The 17,558-nt window shown below is 43.5% G+C and overlaps 1 protein-coding gene across 3 annotated transcripts in view; it reads left to right on the top strand.

Annotated features, from left to right (window-relative positions):
- Frmd4b (FERM domain containing 4B) overlaps positions 1 to 17,209 on the top strand; it is a 191,469-nt gene extending 174,260 nt beyond the window's left edge. For all 3 annotated transcript variants that reach the window (XM_021190022.2, XM_021190025.2, XM_029534273.1), the window contains exons 18-23: positions 1,240 to 1,296; positions 3,360 to 3,507; positions 5,577 to 5,696; positions 7,523 to 8,334; positions 11,379 to 11,511; positions 15,571 to 17,209. In XM_021190022.2, the coding sequence (XP_021045681.1) occupies positions 1,240 to 1,296; positions 3,360 to 3,507; positions 5,577 to 5,696; positions 7,523 to 8,334; positions 11,379 to 11,511; positions 15,571 to 15,691 (1,391 nt within the window). In that variant the 3' untranslated portion in view covers positions 15,692 to 17,209. The remainder of the gene's footprint in view (positions 1 to 1,239; positions 1,297 to 3,359; positions 3,508 to 5,576; positions 5,697 to 7,522; positions 8,335 to 11,378; positions 11,512 to 15,570) is intronic.
- Positions 17,210 to 17,558: the final 349 nt, after the last annotated feature.

Below are 17,558 nucleotides of genomic sequence, written 5' to 3'. Positions count from 1 at the left end.
AGGTACGGGTGATAAAATGAAGAGGTAGAGTTGGTATTTATCTAGCATTTGTTGTGGGCCTGGAGCTGGCTAAAATCTGCATGCCATTAGTTACTCAAATAGCTCATCTCAGCACTGTGCACTGTTGTTATCCCCGCTGCATAGCCAAGCCAAAGATCCTTAGTGAGATGAAGCAGCTTGCCCAAGCTCTTGTGGACGGCAAATGACAAAAACAAGATTTAAACTCAAATCTTCTTATTCAGAGCTTTTTAAGTAGGGACAGTTTTTGCCCTTCATGCCCACACCCTAGAAATATTTGGTGATATCTGTGGGCATTTAGGGGTTGACAACATGGAGGGTAAGAGTGCTGCTTCTGGTCTGTAAGCAGACACTGTTTCTGCACTGTACAGAAGCGCTCCTTAGGACAAATATGGAATGCAGTCTCCTTTCAAGGTATAGAAAACATTGCAAACTAGTTTAAGACCCAAACTCTGTGACTTTTAATCCTACTGAAAGTGATACAGTTAAGAGCTGAAGATTTCACTCAGTTGGCATTGCCCAGAATACATGAAGTCGTGGGCTCAGTCCCTAACACCACGTAAAACCAGACATGGTGGTGTATGCCTGCAATCCTAGCACTTGGGACTTGGAAGTGTCAAGGTTATCATTAGTTATGTAGAGAATTCAGGGACAGCCTGGGCTTCTGTATAAAACCGTGTCTCCAGAAAGGGGGTGGAGAGGAGATCGAGAGAGTAAGAGAGAAGGGAAAAAGAAACATAGTTAGTCCTTCTATCCTCAGATTCCACATCTGCAGATATAGCCAGCCTCAGCTCAAAATATCTGTGGGAATATTGTCTTTGTACTAAACATATTACTTGATAAGCATTACAATAGAACAGATATTTATACAGAATTCACACCATATTAAGAATTATAAGTAATAGAGACAGTACCCACAGTATGCAAGAGAACAAGAACACCCTCAGATTTGTTATCCTTGGGGAGACCAAGAACCAGTCTCCCCCCTGGATACTGAGGAGTGACTAATCCATTGTAACATCTGTACAATAGGTCAGATGGTTTTTTATCTCCAGTAGAAAGTAAGTGATTCCGACAACAGCTAATTATTCTTAATGCACTGTAATTGCTTACATTTATCTAAATGAAAATAAAATGCACTCAGTTGAAAATTGCTTCGCTGAACTCATTCTAATTGTATAAATGCACAATTATCCTAAAGGCAGCTATTTATATTCACAGAAGACATCATTCCATCGGAAAGTAGTTCTTTGTCCGACACCACCACCTATGACGACCGTAAGTGGCTCCATTTATCACTTAAAAACATTAGATACTCTGAAAAGTGAAGATCATTTTCTAAGATTTTTACTTTTATGCGTACGCGTACGCGTGCGTGTGCGTGTGCGTGTGTGTGTGTGTGTGTGTGTGTGTGTGTGTGTGTGTGTGTAGACCATATGTATGTGAGTACCCAAGGAAGCTGGATCCCCTGGAGCTGGAATTACAGGCCATTTTGTGACCCTTGCTGACCTGGGTACTAGGAACTGAATTCAGGTCCTTGTAAAATTCAGTAAAGTAAGCACTCTTAACAAATGACCCTTCTCTCTCTCTCCTACTCCTAAGATAATTTTTTTTAAATTTATGTAAACTTGGGCACAAGATGTAGCTTAGCTGTTAGAATGCTTAACGTGCATGTTGCCCTAAGTTTGATCCCCAACACCAAATAATCCAGGTGTTTTGGTGCATACCTATGGTCCCAATACTTGTAAGGCAGAACCAAGACAGACTTCCTTGAACTACATAATGAGTTCTAAGCATAAGACTCTGTCTAACAAAGAGCAACAACAACAAAAAATGGAAGCCAACTTATTTCTCTTTGAAGAAAAAAAGAATAAACTAACTTTATACAAATGATGGGGAGGGAGGTCTAATTATCATATATACAAGCTAATATTAAAAACAGTTCCAAGCTGGGCGTGGTGGTGCACACCTTTAATCCCAGCACTTGGGAGGCAGAGGCAGGCCGATTTCTGAGTTCAAGGCCAGCCTGGTCTACAAAGTGAGCTCCAGGACAGCCAGGGCTACACAGAGAAACCCTGTCTCAAAACACCAAAAAAAACCAAACCTGGGTCCACCTAATCAGAAACCCATAGCATGAATAAATCTGTATGTAAGGGTGTTAAAGTTCTGTTTTTAAACTTTGTGTTTCTTTTCAAACTTTGTATTTTAAATAAAGACTCAGCATAAGCTACGAGGTCTTTCACCTAGCGATTTCCAGTGGTGATAGTTTCCATATCTGGAATCCAGCATCAAACCAGGAAACTATAGAGTACACTTTGCATACCACTGCTTTCTAGAGAAGTGGGGATTGATTTTATTTTCCTTAGGAAGAAAAGCTCACTTTATGAAATTAGTTCTCATGTCATCTTTTTACCATTTCTTATAAGTAAGCACTACGTGTGTGACAATGGCCAATATTGGTTCAGTGTGTCCTGGGACTGAATGTACTTCCTATCATGGGACTGAATACTTCCTTGTAATTCTTTATACGTAACCAGCTGATTGGCTATCTGTCTGATATGATTTGAAGTATTTCGGGAAGCCACTGCCCTGCACTGGCCCCACCCCCTGCACCCCTCCCCTAGACTGCTTTTTCTTGAGTTTCATCATAAGTAAAAATCTCAGTACTTCAGGGTCCTGCTTTGAGCTGCAGACCAACATACACGCCATTTATTATTTGAAAATGTGCGTGTTGGTGGTGAACATGCCACACCTGAACCAATAAAGCCCACCCCCCCATAGGATGAGCCTGTGGCCTCAGAGGCCTCAGGTCTTCAAAGGGGACCCATCTGGCATATCTGCTTGGCTTTTTGCAAGTTGGGGTCTCCTCCCCGCACCCCCCTCCTTTCTATATACACAGGGTCTCACAATGTAACTCTAGCTAGACTGGAACTCACTATGTAGTCTAAGCAAGCCTCAAACTCACAGAAATCCACCTGCCTCTCCCTCAAAAGTACCGGACTTAAAGGAGTCCACACCACGCCAGACACCTTGCAGACTTTCTTTAATAAAAGTTTTTGGAAGTGACACCGTCACCCATTGCACCTGAGGGAGTTTCTTTCTCAGAGCGCTCACTGTAAGTTGAGAAAAATTGGCTCAGACTTCAGCACTTCTTTCTAACACGTCAATTATAAAGCTTAATTTTACAAAGTGTGCACAGGATCCTACCACACATTTCTACCAGTGTTGCCTTGAGAAGATCTGGTGTTCATCTAACCTACCAAGCCCTCTGTGAAAGATTGCCAAGCTCATCCTTTGCCCGGTTGCTCATCTTTATTCATTGCTCCTTGACTCATTTGTAGCCAATGACTCCTTCACACTTGCTGGGCAGCGACCAAGTTCGGTACCTCATTCTCCAAGAATTCTACCCCCCAAGTCTCTCGGAATTGAACGAATCCACTTCAGAAAATCCTCCGTCAACGAACAGTTCATGGACACCAGGCAGTCCAGGTGGGTGGCTATCATGTCGTTGTTGATGCTCTGAAGCTAAGAAGTAACTTCTCTAAAATTCCTCTTGTTTGTCACCTTTCTAGATGATGTTCATTTATGAAACCCAGGCGGGAAACTAACCCAGAGATTTGGTGTTGACAGTGGGGATTTTTGTTTGTTTGTTTGGTTGGTTGGTTGGTTGTTTGGTTGGTTGGTTAGTTTGAGTTTAGGTTTGGGTTTGGGGTTTTTTTAGCTTTTGGTTTTTGTTTGTTTATTTGGTTGGTTGGTTTTTCAAGAGAGGGTTTCTCTGTGTAGCCCTGGCTGCCCCAAGACTCTCTCTATAGACCAGGCTGGCTTCAAACTCATGGATTCACCTGCTTTTGCCTCTGTGAGTGCTGGGATTGGTGCTTGAATTAAAGGCATGTGCCACCACTGTCCCACTGATTAGGAGTGTTCTTAAGGCTTTTGAAAAGGTCCTGAACTCTATCCTTGGTATTAAAGTCTGTGTGACTTATATCCAGTTACAAGGACTTTAATACTAGAGATTGGGGAGTGCTGTTAGCCAGCTCTTACAGTAAGCAAAGTGCCTGAAACATGCAACTCATAAAAAAGCTTGAGGCTTCAAGGAAATCACCATTTCCTTCCGGGTTTGTGTTTAGGAGAGCACCGTGGCTGTGTTTAGGGGAACATAGTAGTGGGAGCATATGATAGATCAGAGCAGTCACCTCGGGGTAACTGAGAATCAGAGAGAGACAGGAAGTAGCTGATCCCAACGACCCCTTCCAGGGGGTGCCCTCGATGTCCTAACTTCGTCCCACTTGACCCACCCCCAAGTTTCCATCACTTTGTAGCAAGCCCACAGGGTACAAGGCGAGTGTCCAACCTGCTCACCTTTGGAAATCTTTCAAGTCAAATTCTAGCAGGCCTAGGATTCCAGAGTTTAATTTTATAACCTTGACTCTAAAGAAACTGTCAGCTTGTGGACTGTTTAAATTATCATAAAGCCACATGGTAAAATAGTTATGAATTCATTTAAATGACATTGTAGAGCCCTCAACAGTGGTGTGTGCCTGTTAGCATAACACCAGAAGGCTAAAGAAGTATTACTATAAGTCTACAGATAGCCTGAACGTCAGCCCAGGTTACCAAGAGAGATCCTGTCCTCAAAACTAAAACTAAAAAAAAAAAAAAAAAAAATCAATCAGCCAATGAATTAACAATAAAATGAAAGACAGTATAAATAGATATTTAGCAATACAAAAATGATATATGCAAGTTTGATTTTTAAGTAAAATTTTAAAATACAAAGTTAAGACCTCTTTTTTAAAAATATAGATACTTGCAAGTATATATAGTTAGAAAAAAAATCATGTTGTGAGTGTGGTCTCACATTATGGATACCAAATTCTGAGCTATAATGTTCTTTGCTTATGTTCACAGAAAGTACACAGTTGTGCAGGAAGTTTCCTTCTGGGCACTGGAGAGCTGGTGCCAGGATCTGTGTGTGCTAATCGTGTGCTTTGGCACCAGGGTTATGTCTTCCCCTTAGACAGTTATGGTCTTAGCATTCTGGGAAGTAGAGAAACACAATTTAAAGACAATACACTTTAGTCATGTACCAGCCAATAACAGCTCATGGGCCATATCGTCTCGGCCACCATGAGCTGACTACTTTAAAATTTTTTTCAAGATATTTGAGGGAACGAGACAAAAGTAATAATATTTGGTAATGTCTAAAAACTACATTAAGTTTTATTGAAATACAGCCACACCCACTCTCTTCCATACTGTGTATATGTCAAGGCCCAAAATATTTACTACCAGACTTGATAGAAGGGTTTCCTGAGTTTCACCCTACTTGCTCTCGGTCAGTCCTATTGAGCATCCTCTACTGGCTGTGTGCATGACCCCAGAGAGTCAGACCACAAGTGCTTCCACTAATAGCCATGAAGGACCACTCAGGATGCTCACCTCCAGAGATGCTTTTCCCATCCTCGCCCAAGCACTCTTTCCAGGAAGCGTCGTATCAGTGCATGTCTGTCAGGAGTATGGAGAGACTCACCATTGCTTCAACTCTCTTGCAATCACAGAGAAATGCTGTCCACGCACAGCAGCCCTTACAAGACACTGGAGAGGCGGCCCCAGGGAGGCCGGAGTATGCCCACGACGCCAGTCCTGACTCGGAATGCCTACAGCAGCAGCCACCTGGAGTAAGCACTTATCTCCTTCGCTTTGTCGCCGTCAGTTTTGGCTTGAGTGTCTGCCTTGCCTTCGCTGCCTTTCTATATCTTTTAAAGTGACTTTCTACAATGGTCACCCTGACTCATTCTAACCCATTTTCTGCTAACTTACCATTTCTAATTAGTCGGCAAAGACCATGTTACTCAATTCCTCCAGGTATATATTGGATTCTTTGTAGTTTAATTTCCTCACCTAGACAGTACCACTCCTTATCACTCACAGGCAAGGATGAGAATACTTGCAGTGGTATTTTTGCAGAGTTCTACCCTAAATGTCTTCATTTTCTTTTCTCTTTTTCTTCTTTTTAAAAAATATTTATGCCAGGCATGGTGGCACATGCCTTTAATCCCAGCACTCGGGAGGAGAGGCAGGTGGATTTCTGAGTTCGAGGCCAGCCTGGTCTACAAAGTGAGCTCCAGGACAGCCAGGACTATACAGAGAAACCCTGTCTCAAAAAAACAAACAAACAAAAACAAAAACAAAAACAAAAAAATATTTATTTATTTATTTATTATATATGAGTGTTCTATCTCACACACACCAGAAGAGGGTATCAGATCCCATTACAGATGGTCATGAGCCATCATATGGTTGCTGAGAATTGAACTCGGGACCTCTGGAAGAGCACTCAGTGCTCTTAACTGCTAAGCCATCTCTCCAGTCTCTTCTTTTATTTTTAAAAGGCACTTCTTTAGCAACACCATTTCAAATAGTTCAAGTTGACCTTGAATTCACTATGTAGCCAAGAGTGACCTTGAATTCCTCATCCTTTTGCCTCTACCATCCCAGTGCTGGACTACAGATACACACCACTACACCTGACTTACGTGGTGCCCAGATCTAAACCCAGGGCTTCACACATGCCAGGCAAGCACTGACTAAGCTATATTCACAACCCTGTAAATTCTTTTTCCAAGCTATTTGATTTAGTGCCAACGACAAGTCTGTTATGAAGTGCATATTAGGGACCATTTTCATCTCATTTTACAAACACAGAAGCAAAACAGAGACGTTAAATACCCTGCCCTAATCCTTACAGCTGACAGCTATGTATGGCTCAACACAAGTATTCCTGCCTTAGGCCCAGGCTCCATTCCACCTTGCCTCCTTCTATTCTTATGTGAACGAATGTTATGTGAGAAGAGAAGCCTCCAAAGACCTGTTGGAGAGCATCTTCCAGCTTTAATGCAGGCTACATATCATCATAGACATCTTCTTTAGCCTCAAGAAAGGATTTGGCTTGCATAATAACAGGACCTGGCTCTTCCCTAATTTTGTGGTGATAAACTTACGTGTGAACCAGTGCATGTGAACAGGTGGACTCTATTATGAAACCTGCAAAGCCCTATTGAATTTAGAGGTTATGAATCTATTCAACACGTTCAATTTTCTCTGTCTTGCCTGTGTTCCTCTATGTGTGCATGGGCGTGGGTGTTTGTATACTTGACTGGATGTGTATGTGGAGACCAGAGGTCAACGTGGAATACCTTCCTCAAGCAACTCTCCACCTTATTTTTTTTAAGATAAGGTCTCCCGTTGATCCTGGGGTTCACCAATTTGCCTAGACTGGCTGGCTAGCAAGCTTCAGTGATCTGCCTGTCACCACCTCCCTAGGGTCCATTACAGGCACCCTGTCTGGCTTTTTAACGTGGGTTCTGCTATATTGAACTCAAGTTTCCATGCTCGCCCCATGCACACTCCATGATGGAGCCATGCCCCAGCCCTCAGCCTAGTGTCCTTTTCTCTCCCCTGGATCTGTCTTCTGCTGTATTCATCTTCCCTTCTCTACTTTCAGACCTGACTCCTCATCTCAACACTGCCGCCAACGGAGCGGAAGCCTGGAGTCCCAGTCCCACCTGCTCTCTGAGATGGACAGTGACAAGCCATTTTTCACCCTCTCCAAATCCCAAAGAAGCAGCAGCACGGAGATCCTTGACGACGGGTCTTCCTATACCAGCCAGTCAAGTTCTGAGTATTACTGTGTGACACCTGCTGCCAGCCCTTACTACACCACCCAGACCCTAGACACCCGGGCCAGGGGGAGAAGAAGGTCCAAGAAACACAGTGTTTCTACTTCCAATTCAGGAAGCATGCCCAACCTAGCACAAAAGGATCCTTTGAGGAACGGTGTCTACTCCAAAGGTCAGGACCTGCCTCCTTCCGGTTACTATATCGCCGGATATCCACCATATGCAGAGTGCGACCTGTATTACAGTGGTGGCTACGTCTACGAGAATGACACTGAGGGACAGTACAGTGTCAATCCTTCTTACCGATCCTCAGCTCACTATGGATACGACCGCCAGAGGGACTACAGCAGGTCTTTCCACGAAGACGAAGTAGACCGGGTGCCCCATAACCCTTACGCAACTCTCCGGTTGCCAAGGAAGGCCACCGTGAAATCCGAGCACATCACCAAAAACATCCACAAGGCCTTAGTTGCTGAGCACCTGCGTGGCTGGTACCAGAGGGCTTCTGGACAAAAGGATCAGGGGCACAGCCCACAGACTAGCTTTGACTCAGACAGGGGATCGCAGAGGTGCCTGGGATTTGCAGGGCTCCAGGTCCCCTGTTCTCCAAGCAGTCGAGCATCTTCCTACTCTTCAGGTAAGATCGCTGGGGGAAGCACCTCACTCCAGGGGCCACCATGTATCACACTCCCAACCTATGCCAAACCACTCCTGTCCAGGGTCATAAATTGGTCCCCAAGGTCATTCAGAGTGGTGGTCATTAAGTGGACCGGTAATAAGAACTGCCAACTTGAACAGCTTTCAGAGAGTATTAGAGTCTGATGAAGCCATTTGTAGATCTGAGCCAGGCAAACACAGGATGAGGACCTCTTCTGTGACTTGTCCTGGCTTGGTGCTTGCTCCAGCTTTGTGCTGTCTTCACCTCATGTTAATAACCACATCTCTTAAAAGTACTCTCATTACTGGAGTTTGGTGTTTTGAAAAAATAAAGAGACACATAAGGTCAGCAGAAGGCATTAAGTAAGGATCACACATCCCTTCCCTCTGGCCAAGATGTCATAAATCTAAAGATTGAATATTTCTGCACCTGCCTGCATAATGCCTACAGTCATTCTGATAGAACTGGTATTTGTCAAGTATTTTTCTACATACTTTGCTTATCTTATCTCAGTATATACTATTCTCAACTGATTTGCTAATGTAAGGAATTTGGGAGACTGGGGTGTCATAGCTCAGTGTTTGCCTGGGATACTTGAAAACCTGATTCCATGCCCACCGTCATTACTGAAAACCCCAGGAATTTTGGTAGTTAATTTTGATCATCTTCTAACCCTGATGTGGGGGTTTGGCCACTCCCTCTGCTCACATTTGCAGAGTATCTGCTGCACACCCTAACCTGTTCTGAGTCATTTGGAGAAATGGGAGCTGAGGACTTGTCTGCCTAGCATAGTGATAGCTCAGTACTGAAGGAGCTCAGGGTATAATCAGCAACTGAAGGAATGTATGATTTGAAGAAATGCAGGAATGCTTAAACTACACAAAAACCTGGGTCCTGTGTGGGAATTTCCAAGCCTGTGGAACAGTCAGAGTGAACTGTTCCTTTGTGATTCATAAGATTGCTGACAAAAAGACATTGCCATGGAGACTACTGCTTGGTTTCTATTTTATTGCTATTTCTACGACCTGGACTTCTGCTCGGATTATCCCACCTATGACCACATCTAACACAGGAAGAGGCGTCTATCACTGTTTTTTGTGGTTTATGGCTCTGATCTTGAGGACACCTATCCCTCTCAGAGGACCTCCTGAACTCCCTCAAAGCTCAGGGTGAAGCATGGAAGGCTTTCACGGGTCACATCTGGACAGAGCTCCCCAAGAATGGGAGCCAACAGGGGTCTGGAAATTCTTGTGGATGGCTTTCGGTGCACACGCGGGGCTGGGGAAACACCCACAGGAAACCAGGTGTGAGTCAAAACCCTTGACTGCCTTGGCTGTTGGCTTTGTATCTAGGGCAAGGGTGAAAATGGAGTTACTGCTTCCTGGTTCAGACCTGGTATCAGTTCTGTTGACTGTAGCACCAAGAGCATTCCTCCTTACCCCAACCCCCTCCCCTTGGCGTTTTAAGATAGGATCTTACAGTGCATCCTGGGCTGGCCTCAAACTCACGAGGCCTCTCCCGTGCCTGCCCTACCACACCTGGCTAAGAGCATCTTTTAGAAAGAATTAAGTGGATGAAATCAAGGCTCCCGGAAATCCCTTCTGGAATGTTCCTGCCCCTACTTTATAGCTTTAGAGATGTATTTCCACAGGCTCGAATCATTCACATGGAGAGCTTCATTTCCTGTTTCTGGTTAGTCAGATTCTGCACCACCTGAAGGCTTCGTGGTGACTCAGTTTCAGGAGTGATGGTAGCCACCTTTTCTTGGCAGCTCTGTGACAGGGTGCCCTTTTAATGGGAGCAGCAGGGCTGTAGGGCAAGTGCTGTGTTATTATTATTATTTTACAGTTAAGGTGACTCTGATTTAGATAGTTTGAATGACTGCCAGTCCTGTAGACTGGCAGGTGACAAAGTAGGGCTTCCGTCCCAGTGCTAACAGTATAACCCCGAGCCCTTCCCTCGGTGCTCAGTCTTGGAAAGCCTCTGTGAGCTTCCTACATCTGTTAGTGTAAATCAAGCGGCATTATGGCCACGGATGCATTGTGAAGCTTGTCGGTGGTGATTGCAAGTGGCTTGTGGGTGTGGAAAGGGGTCAGTGGACAGAACACGAGGAACAGGAAGAAGCATGAGCAGGGCTGACTGTGTGAGGCTTAGATACACACAGGGCTGCCGAGCCACCCGTGCAGCCCAGGCATGGGGCAGGACGGGTTTCACAAAAAGGAGAGCAGAAACCTAGTGACACCCAATGACATTCCTTCAATCAGGCTCTGCTTCCAAATTGTGCCCTTGTCCTCTCCTGGATCCACCCTTCTGCATAACTAGCCTCTTCCACCTTCTGCTAGCTTCTCCTCCACTTCTCAGTCAACAATAGAAAATGTCCTGCCTTGCTGGTGGCCAGTGTTGCCTTCCGCAGTCAAGTCTCGACAAGTCACCTGGCTGAAGGCTTTTCCTCCACAGACCTCTCGACGTATTCTCGAGTACAATCTGGTCAGATCTGAAGCCCAAGTGGCAAGGTTCTCTCCCTTTATGAGAATCCTCTCCCCTTTCCTTCCGGGCTACTTAAAAATGTATGTTATTGAAAATATCTGCCTTCCCTTTGGACTAACTCCTGTTAATAGTAGTATTTACCGTGTTGTGAGCCTTTATTCTGCACTAGGCTAAATATGTTCATCATTACCTTCAGTCCCGGTGCTGTAACCACAGAAAATGTACTTACCCTCTCCACTAAAAGAAAACCGAAGCTTCAAAAGGAGAAGCTATTTGCCCAAGTCACCCAGCCAGCTATTAATTAACCCAGCAAATTAAACTGATTGCCAATTCTGACTCAGATAGGGGTCTCTCTCTCGATAGAACAGAGGCAAGGCCTGGACCCACCCCACCCCACCCCCAGCAGTGGCAAACACAAAACTAAACCCAGGCTTCCATCTCTCTGCTCTGCACACACCGGAGTGTGAAGCGACCTGAACAGATTTAGCTTGGAATATTTCAACTAACGTTCTCTCTCTTTCCGTTCTGATTTCTAGTGTCTTCCACAAATGCTTCTGGGAACTGGAGGACCCAGTTAACCATTGGGCTATCTGAATACGAAAATCCAGTGCATTCTCCCTACACCAGCTACTATGGCAATATCTACAATCCCCTGTCCTCTCCGAGCAGGTGAGAAAGTGTTGGCCAGGTTCTCGGAGCCTGGTCCTCTTTGAAGGACCTGTGGCTCCTTACAGTGCAGCCTGGCAGTGAAGAGGCATGAGGTAGGATTTGGTAAACAAGAGCCTACAGGCCCAACCCAACGACCACCACATTCAGTAAATAGTGTTTCACTGGAAAATGGCCACGCTCATTACTCTACCTGTAAGTTGTGCGCGTGTTCCCACTCTGAGGACAAAGCTAAATGGCTGTGACAAATAAGACATGGCTAGCAAAGCCAAAAATACTTTTGACTTCTAAAGTTTCCTGAGCTCCATGTAGCTCACCCAAATTCAGTTCTGTCTCTTATAGCTGCACACTTTAAAGTCATAGTCTCAAAACTGGGCTTCTCGGGCTGGAGAGATGGCTCAGTGGTTAAGAGCACTGACTGCTCTTCCAAAGGTCCTGAGTTCAAATCCCAGCAACCACATGGTGGCTCACAACCATCTGTAGTGAAATCTGGCGCCCTCTTCTGGAGTGTCTGAAGACAGCAACAGTGTACTTACATATAATAAATATTTAAAAAAAAAACAAAACAAAAACTGGGCTTCTCTCTCTAGTCTATTTAAGGGTGTGCTTAAAACTGTATGGTGGATAAAATGTCCGTTTAAGTCTTTTCTGGGAAAGAGAAAACCTACATGAAAAAACAAAAACAAAAAAATCTCTGTCCTCCAGTAAAGCTCTTTGTACCAAAAGTCCAGCCAACAGTTGTGGAGTTGGATTTCACCACTTGCTGCGTTTTGTGTTCACTAAGACTCGGTGGTCACAGCCAGCTGTCCTGTTTGTCTTCCGAAGTAGTTCCTTGTAAACAGCGAAGGGAACGCACGCTAAAGAGCCATGGCCTCTTCCGATGAGCACGTGACTCCCCTGGCCTAGATGATAGGCAGGTGGATGGAGCATCTCTAGTCTATTACAATGAATTCTTCTGCAGAGGAGACGTTAGCTTCACTCCTTCCCCTTAACTCTGCCGCCCTTACCCAGAGTGCTGAAAAGACACACATTTTCCGGGTTTTTAAAAACTTGCTCTTGCTGTAGAGACTGCAGTCCGTACAGTGTCTGTGCTATTGAACTGGGCAAGCCGGCAGCTTCCCGCGGAGGCTGCTGGTGTTCCGAGCTAATTGGAAGGATTCGCTCCTCCCGTCCTTGTTTTTCTTCCCCACATTCCATGGAGTTTTTCTTGGCTTGAAATATTAAGCCAATTGTCTCAACCCAACAAAGGGTGTGCTCAAAATAGACTTTTGGTGAAACTGTACTTCACAGGCGTCAGCGGGCTGGGACTTGTATAAATAATGCTTAAAAATGAATTTGCAGCAGCATCCAAAATTCACGGCCCCAAGTCTGATCTGAACCCTTTCAACACAGCTAATATACTTGCAAATACTTTTTATGTTTGGACAGTGTTTCCCTCCTTTCTGCCGAGTCAGTGCACAAGTGGTTCCGATATCTTTTAACGCTGCGTTCATTGAATCCAGGAACTGCTAAACATTCTGAGAAGAAAACCTTTTTTTTTTTTTTTTTTTTTTTTTAACCAAGTCTGCCTATGTATTTCAGTAAGACCGAGATGACTGAATAGAGGAGCTGTGTCAAAGGGGACATAGTGTGCAGGAAATTGGAAGCTATTTAAAGCTCCATTGTGGCGTTGGGTGGGTGTTCGCACTCACGGGCCCTCATTGTGGAGAACATAAGAGAAATAATAAAGAACTAGGAAGATAGCAATGGGGCTGTAATCTCACCAACCAGAAACAGGAATACTAACATTTGACACATTTCTCCATTTCTCTCTGTCCATTCTAACATGATTATAATGATATAGTAAATATAGTTTTGCATTTTATGTTATGTACAAAATTATACATCTCATTCTAAAAATTTTGATATCATATAAATACATTCCTATGTGGTTAAACTTTTTTTGTTTGTTTGGCTGGTTTGGATTTTTTTTAAGACGTAGTTTCTCTGTGTAGCCCTGGCTGTCCCGAAACTTGATTTGTAGACCAGGCTGGCCTTGAATTCAGAGATCTACCTGTCTCTGTCTCCTGAGTGCTGGGATTAAAAGCAAGCCCACCACGTAGCTAAAAGTGTGTTTTGTAAGTTCCTGCTTTTCAGATGAATGACAACATTTATGCCACAGAAATAATAGAAGCACACATTTCAACCTGCCCTATGTAGGATTTATAAAAAAAAAACAAACTATGATACAATCTGATTATTTTAATTTAATTCAATTTAATAAGCCAAACACAACAATAATTATTCATAAAGTTTCATAAATTTGCCTTAAGACTACATGGTGCACTTTTTTATGTAAACATCTTTTTAAAGCTGCCCTGGTGGTTCATGCTCTTGAGAAGCTAAGGCAGGAGGGTTGCTGCAAATTTGTGGGCAACCTAAGCTACAGTCTGGGCAATGAAGTGAAACTCTGTCTCAAAAACCAAAGCAAAAAGCATAATGTTTAAATCAGAGACAGAACACATCATGTGAAAAATCTTGTAATGAACACCATCTTTTACAATTAACATATGCGTTATGCTAATAGCAGGGAGAGACAAAATAAATTTCATAACGTACAAGAATAACTCTAGATTGTCCACACAATTGTCTTAAAATGCTCACCAACATATGAGTGGGTTGTTTTTGTGTTATAAATAAGCTCAGTTATTTACAGAAAGCTAGGCGTTTTTATTGGCAATTTTTCCCCAGTATGGTTTGGTAAACTTGGTACCAGTGAACTCCCGGAAGCAGATGCATTTCTGCTCAACTGCTACAGTTTCCAGATGAACTTGTTTTCTTTCACTTCCTGTCTTCCTCTCCCTTTCCTGTTCCTGTCTAACTTCCCCCATCACCAGGCACAATCACACCCGAGGCCCTCTGTTGCAGAGGATGGCTGTGTCTCCAGAAGTGAGATCAGTATTAAACTCTGTCTTGCTCAGGGTAGCCAGCCATAGTAAGTACAGTGCTCCCACTCTCTCCATCGCTTCCTTCTCCACAGCAGGACTTTCACCTGCCCTGGCTGCGTGTGGTGAGGTTGTGAAATCTGACTTGGCTTTGACATTTCCTGAAAACACTAAAAATCCTGAATTTACATAGTATTTGTTCCCAAAGCTCTCCTTCCGAGGACTTTTTACTTGGCTTTACTAAAAGACTTTGGAATTGAAAACAAAAGCCTACTAACTAACTAACTAACTAACTTCTTCTTAACCTACTGTTAAAGAACTGGTTTGCTTCACTGAACTGTTTGTATGATAGACTGTGCTTGTTTGAATATACCATCCAAATACATCTGTTTCTTCCCCTTCCCCACCCCCAGCAGTGTTCAGACCAAAATGCTTATATGATGTCATTTCCTGGGTCACTGACAATTTATATTTGGCCCATAAACCCTCAGGATATGATATCCCAGGCTATCCTTGCTAACTTTTAAATGTTTATCTTACCCCTGAGAGAAGCACATAATTTATTCTTTTAATTAGAAGAGTTGCCCAAAATATGCCCATTTTTAAAGTTAAATTATGATTATTTAAAAAATTAAGAATCAACCATGTGTCAAAGGTCCACTTTTTTTTTTTATTATTATTGATAAGGAAACTAGCTATGCTTTTTAAAAGGGAATTCAAACCAATAAGAAAGCACTGGGTTAAGATTGTTCCATTCTATGCCAAACCAGGCAGTGTCCAATGGAGCAATAAACTCTAACCCCAAACACTTTCTTCTGCAAAAAGATACCTTTGTATTTCTCCCAGACAAACGCCTTTAAGTTAACATGTAACGTAATACCTTCTGAGCCCTAATCAATAGTAAATGAAAGTTAAACAAAGGCAGAATTCTCCTGAGAGCCCAACGATCTTTTATGTGCCTGGTAGACAATGCTTCACTGTGCTGTGAACCGAGTATGCACTCTTCCCCCCCCCCCCCTTCCTATCTTAGGTTCTGGAAATGTTTTTCTTAACAGTGCTTTCCTCTAACCTGTTGGACTGTTTGTACTGAGGGAGTGAACTAGATCCTGTTAGTAACTTTCCCGGTTCCCTTTAACAGACAGTACACAGAGACCACTCCGCTGGACGGTACAGACGGAAACCAGCTGGAAGACAACCTGGAGGGTAGTGAACAGAGGCTCTTTTGGCACGAAGACTCCAAGCCTGGAACATTAGTCTGAATGCAGCTGGACCTCCTGACCAAGCACTGCGCGTGCTCACACTAGTGTGCCTTGCAGAGTCCATTCGTCTTCTAGAAGGCTTTAGAAAAGAAAGGCATCAAAGGCCGAAGACGAGACTTAAATGTGGTTTGAAAGCGAAGAATCACACACTAAGCCCCACAAAAGCCCCGGGGGAGGACTTGCCTTCCAAACTCCAGGCACTAACCCATCACTAAGTCAGATCCCGTTGTGAGACTCTTGTCAAGAGGACCTGCACGAAGCCCGGACCCACAGCGAGCTTTTTTGAAGGGAATGACAGTTGTTGAAGGCAAACCTAGAAGCTGGGAAGACGGTCAGGGAGTTTGTCCCATTGGAGAGGAGGATGGGAAATTTCAGAGCACAGTTGAGATGCTGAGAGAGGGATTCCCAGAAGCTCCTGAACCGTGGCTCATCTTCACAGGGTTTGAACTTGTGAGCTGACAGAAAACACACTGTTTCTACAAACAGATAAGGACAGTTTAGACAGTATTGGAAACTTACTTGAAGAGAAGTTAGCTTTTCATGAAGTTCTGAATGAGTGTAGATGTTTTAGGCTATTGCAAAATGATGTTCTTCATAAGCGCCCTAATATGGGTTCTAGTCTTCTGATTGTTATAGCATCCTCTAACTATAAACTTAATGGTAGCCGACTAGAGGAAATGAAGTCACTGGCCAGCTCTGCTTGGAGAAGGTTCTTAAGGTACATGCCACCAATTCCTGTTGTGCTTCCCAACACTGACTGTTCAGACTGGTGACTTTGCCTGTCACCTGGACAGTAGGCTCGAGGTGGCAAGTTTATCGGGAAAAGTGTTTGGAGATGCTAATGGAAAGGACCCCAGAGGACGAAGCCAACCCACATCATCGTAGATGAGTTGTGTGCCTTAAAGTGGTGAACCGTAGAAAATGAAGCCTACGTACGTCCTGAACTCCAGAAGCAAATCCGAGTCACAAAGTGACAAGCCGAGATTGGCAGAAAAGAATTTACTCCAAGCTGCAGGAGATTGAATTATGAGGATTAAACTACCTCATACCCCCCTGGAGGAACTCACTTGCGTAGGTTTGTGGTTCATAGGATTTTGCTTGCTTCTAGAACAGCCTTGATCTTTGTCTCTTTATTTGGCTTCAAAGTCCCACAAAAGGTGCTCCCTCCCCTCCCTTTTATACGAGGTTCTTGTTCATATTGTGAATAGAGACATTTCTCAACAACTTTTCTGGAACATTTTTTTCTACCTGTATTCCAAAGCATGTAATATATACATAAAAATGATTTGATAACTGCTCCTCTGTCATTTGTATCACTAGAAATGAAGTTCGGGGAAATTTTTTTGGAAAAAAAAGAAGACACAAGTTAAAAAAAAAAAAAAGTAACTTATTCCTTTTTGCATATTTGTATAGCCTCCTGGAATTGGAAATCGCCTTTTGCATATTCTTCCACTGTTTTGACTTTTTGAGACCTATTATTTTTTTATGTAGGTCAATAAACTTATGGTGTGCTACTGACATGTGTTCAGATGCTTGTGTTCATGTTTGGGGTACACAAGGGGCAGTGTGAGGTGTTCCGTTCCAAGACGGATATTGGGCAAGGTACAAATATAGTTAATATAGCAAGGTTTTGTTGATTCAAAGATACACATTCTTTTCATACTTAAATCAGGAAATAGGGTTCATATATTCATTATGTCCTATTGGAATTGGGTTTTGAATTTGGTTGGTGTTTGATTGTTTGCTTTTTTTCCTTCTTATTGATACATAAAATTTTGTTTTGTTCTGTTGTTTCAGTGTTGGGCCTGAACCTAGCTAGGTCCTTGCACGCATACACTAGCCAGATTTTCTACCACAGCAATATACC

The sequence above is a fragment of the Mus pahari genome, chromosome 2, assembly GCF_900095145.1.
Source record: "Mus pahari chromosome 2, PAHARI_EIJ_v1.1, whole genome shotgun sequence".
Classification (NCBI taxonomy): Eukaryota; Metazoa; Chordata; class Mammalia; order Rodentia; family Muridae; genus Mus; species Mus pahari.
The sequence above is the reverse complement of the archived record's forward strand: the minus strand, read 5'-3'. Positions and strand labels throughout refer to the sequence as shown.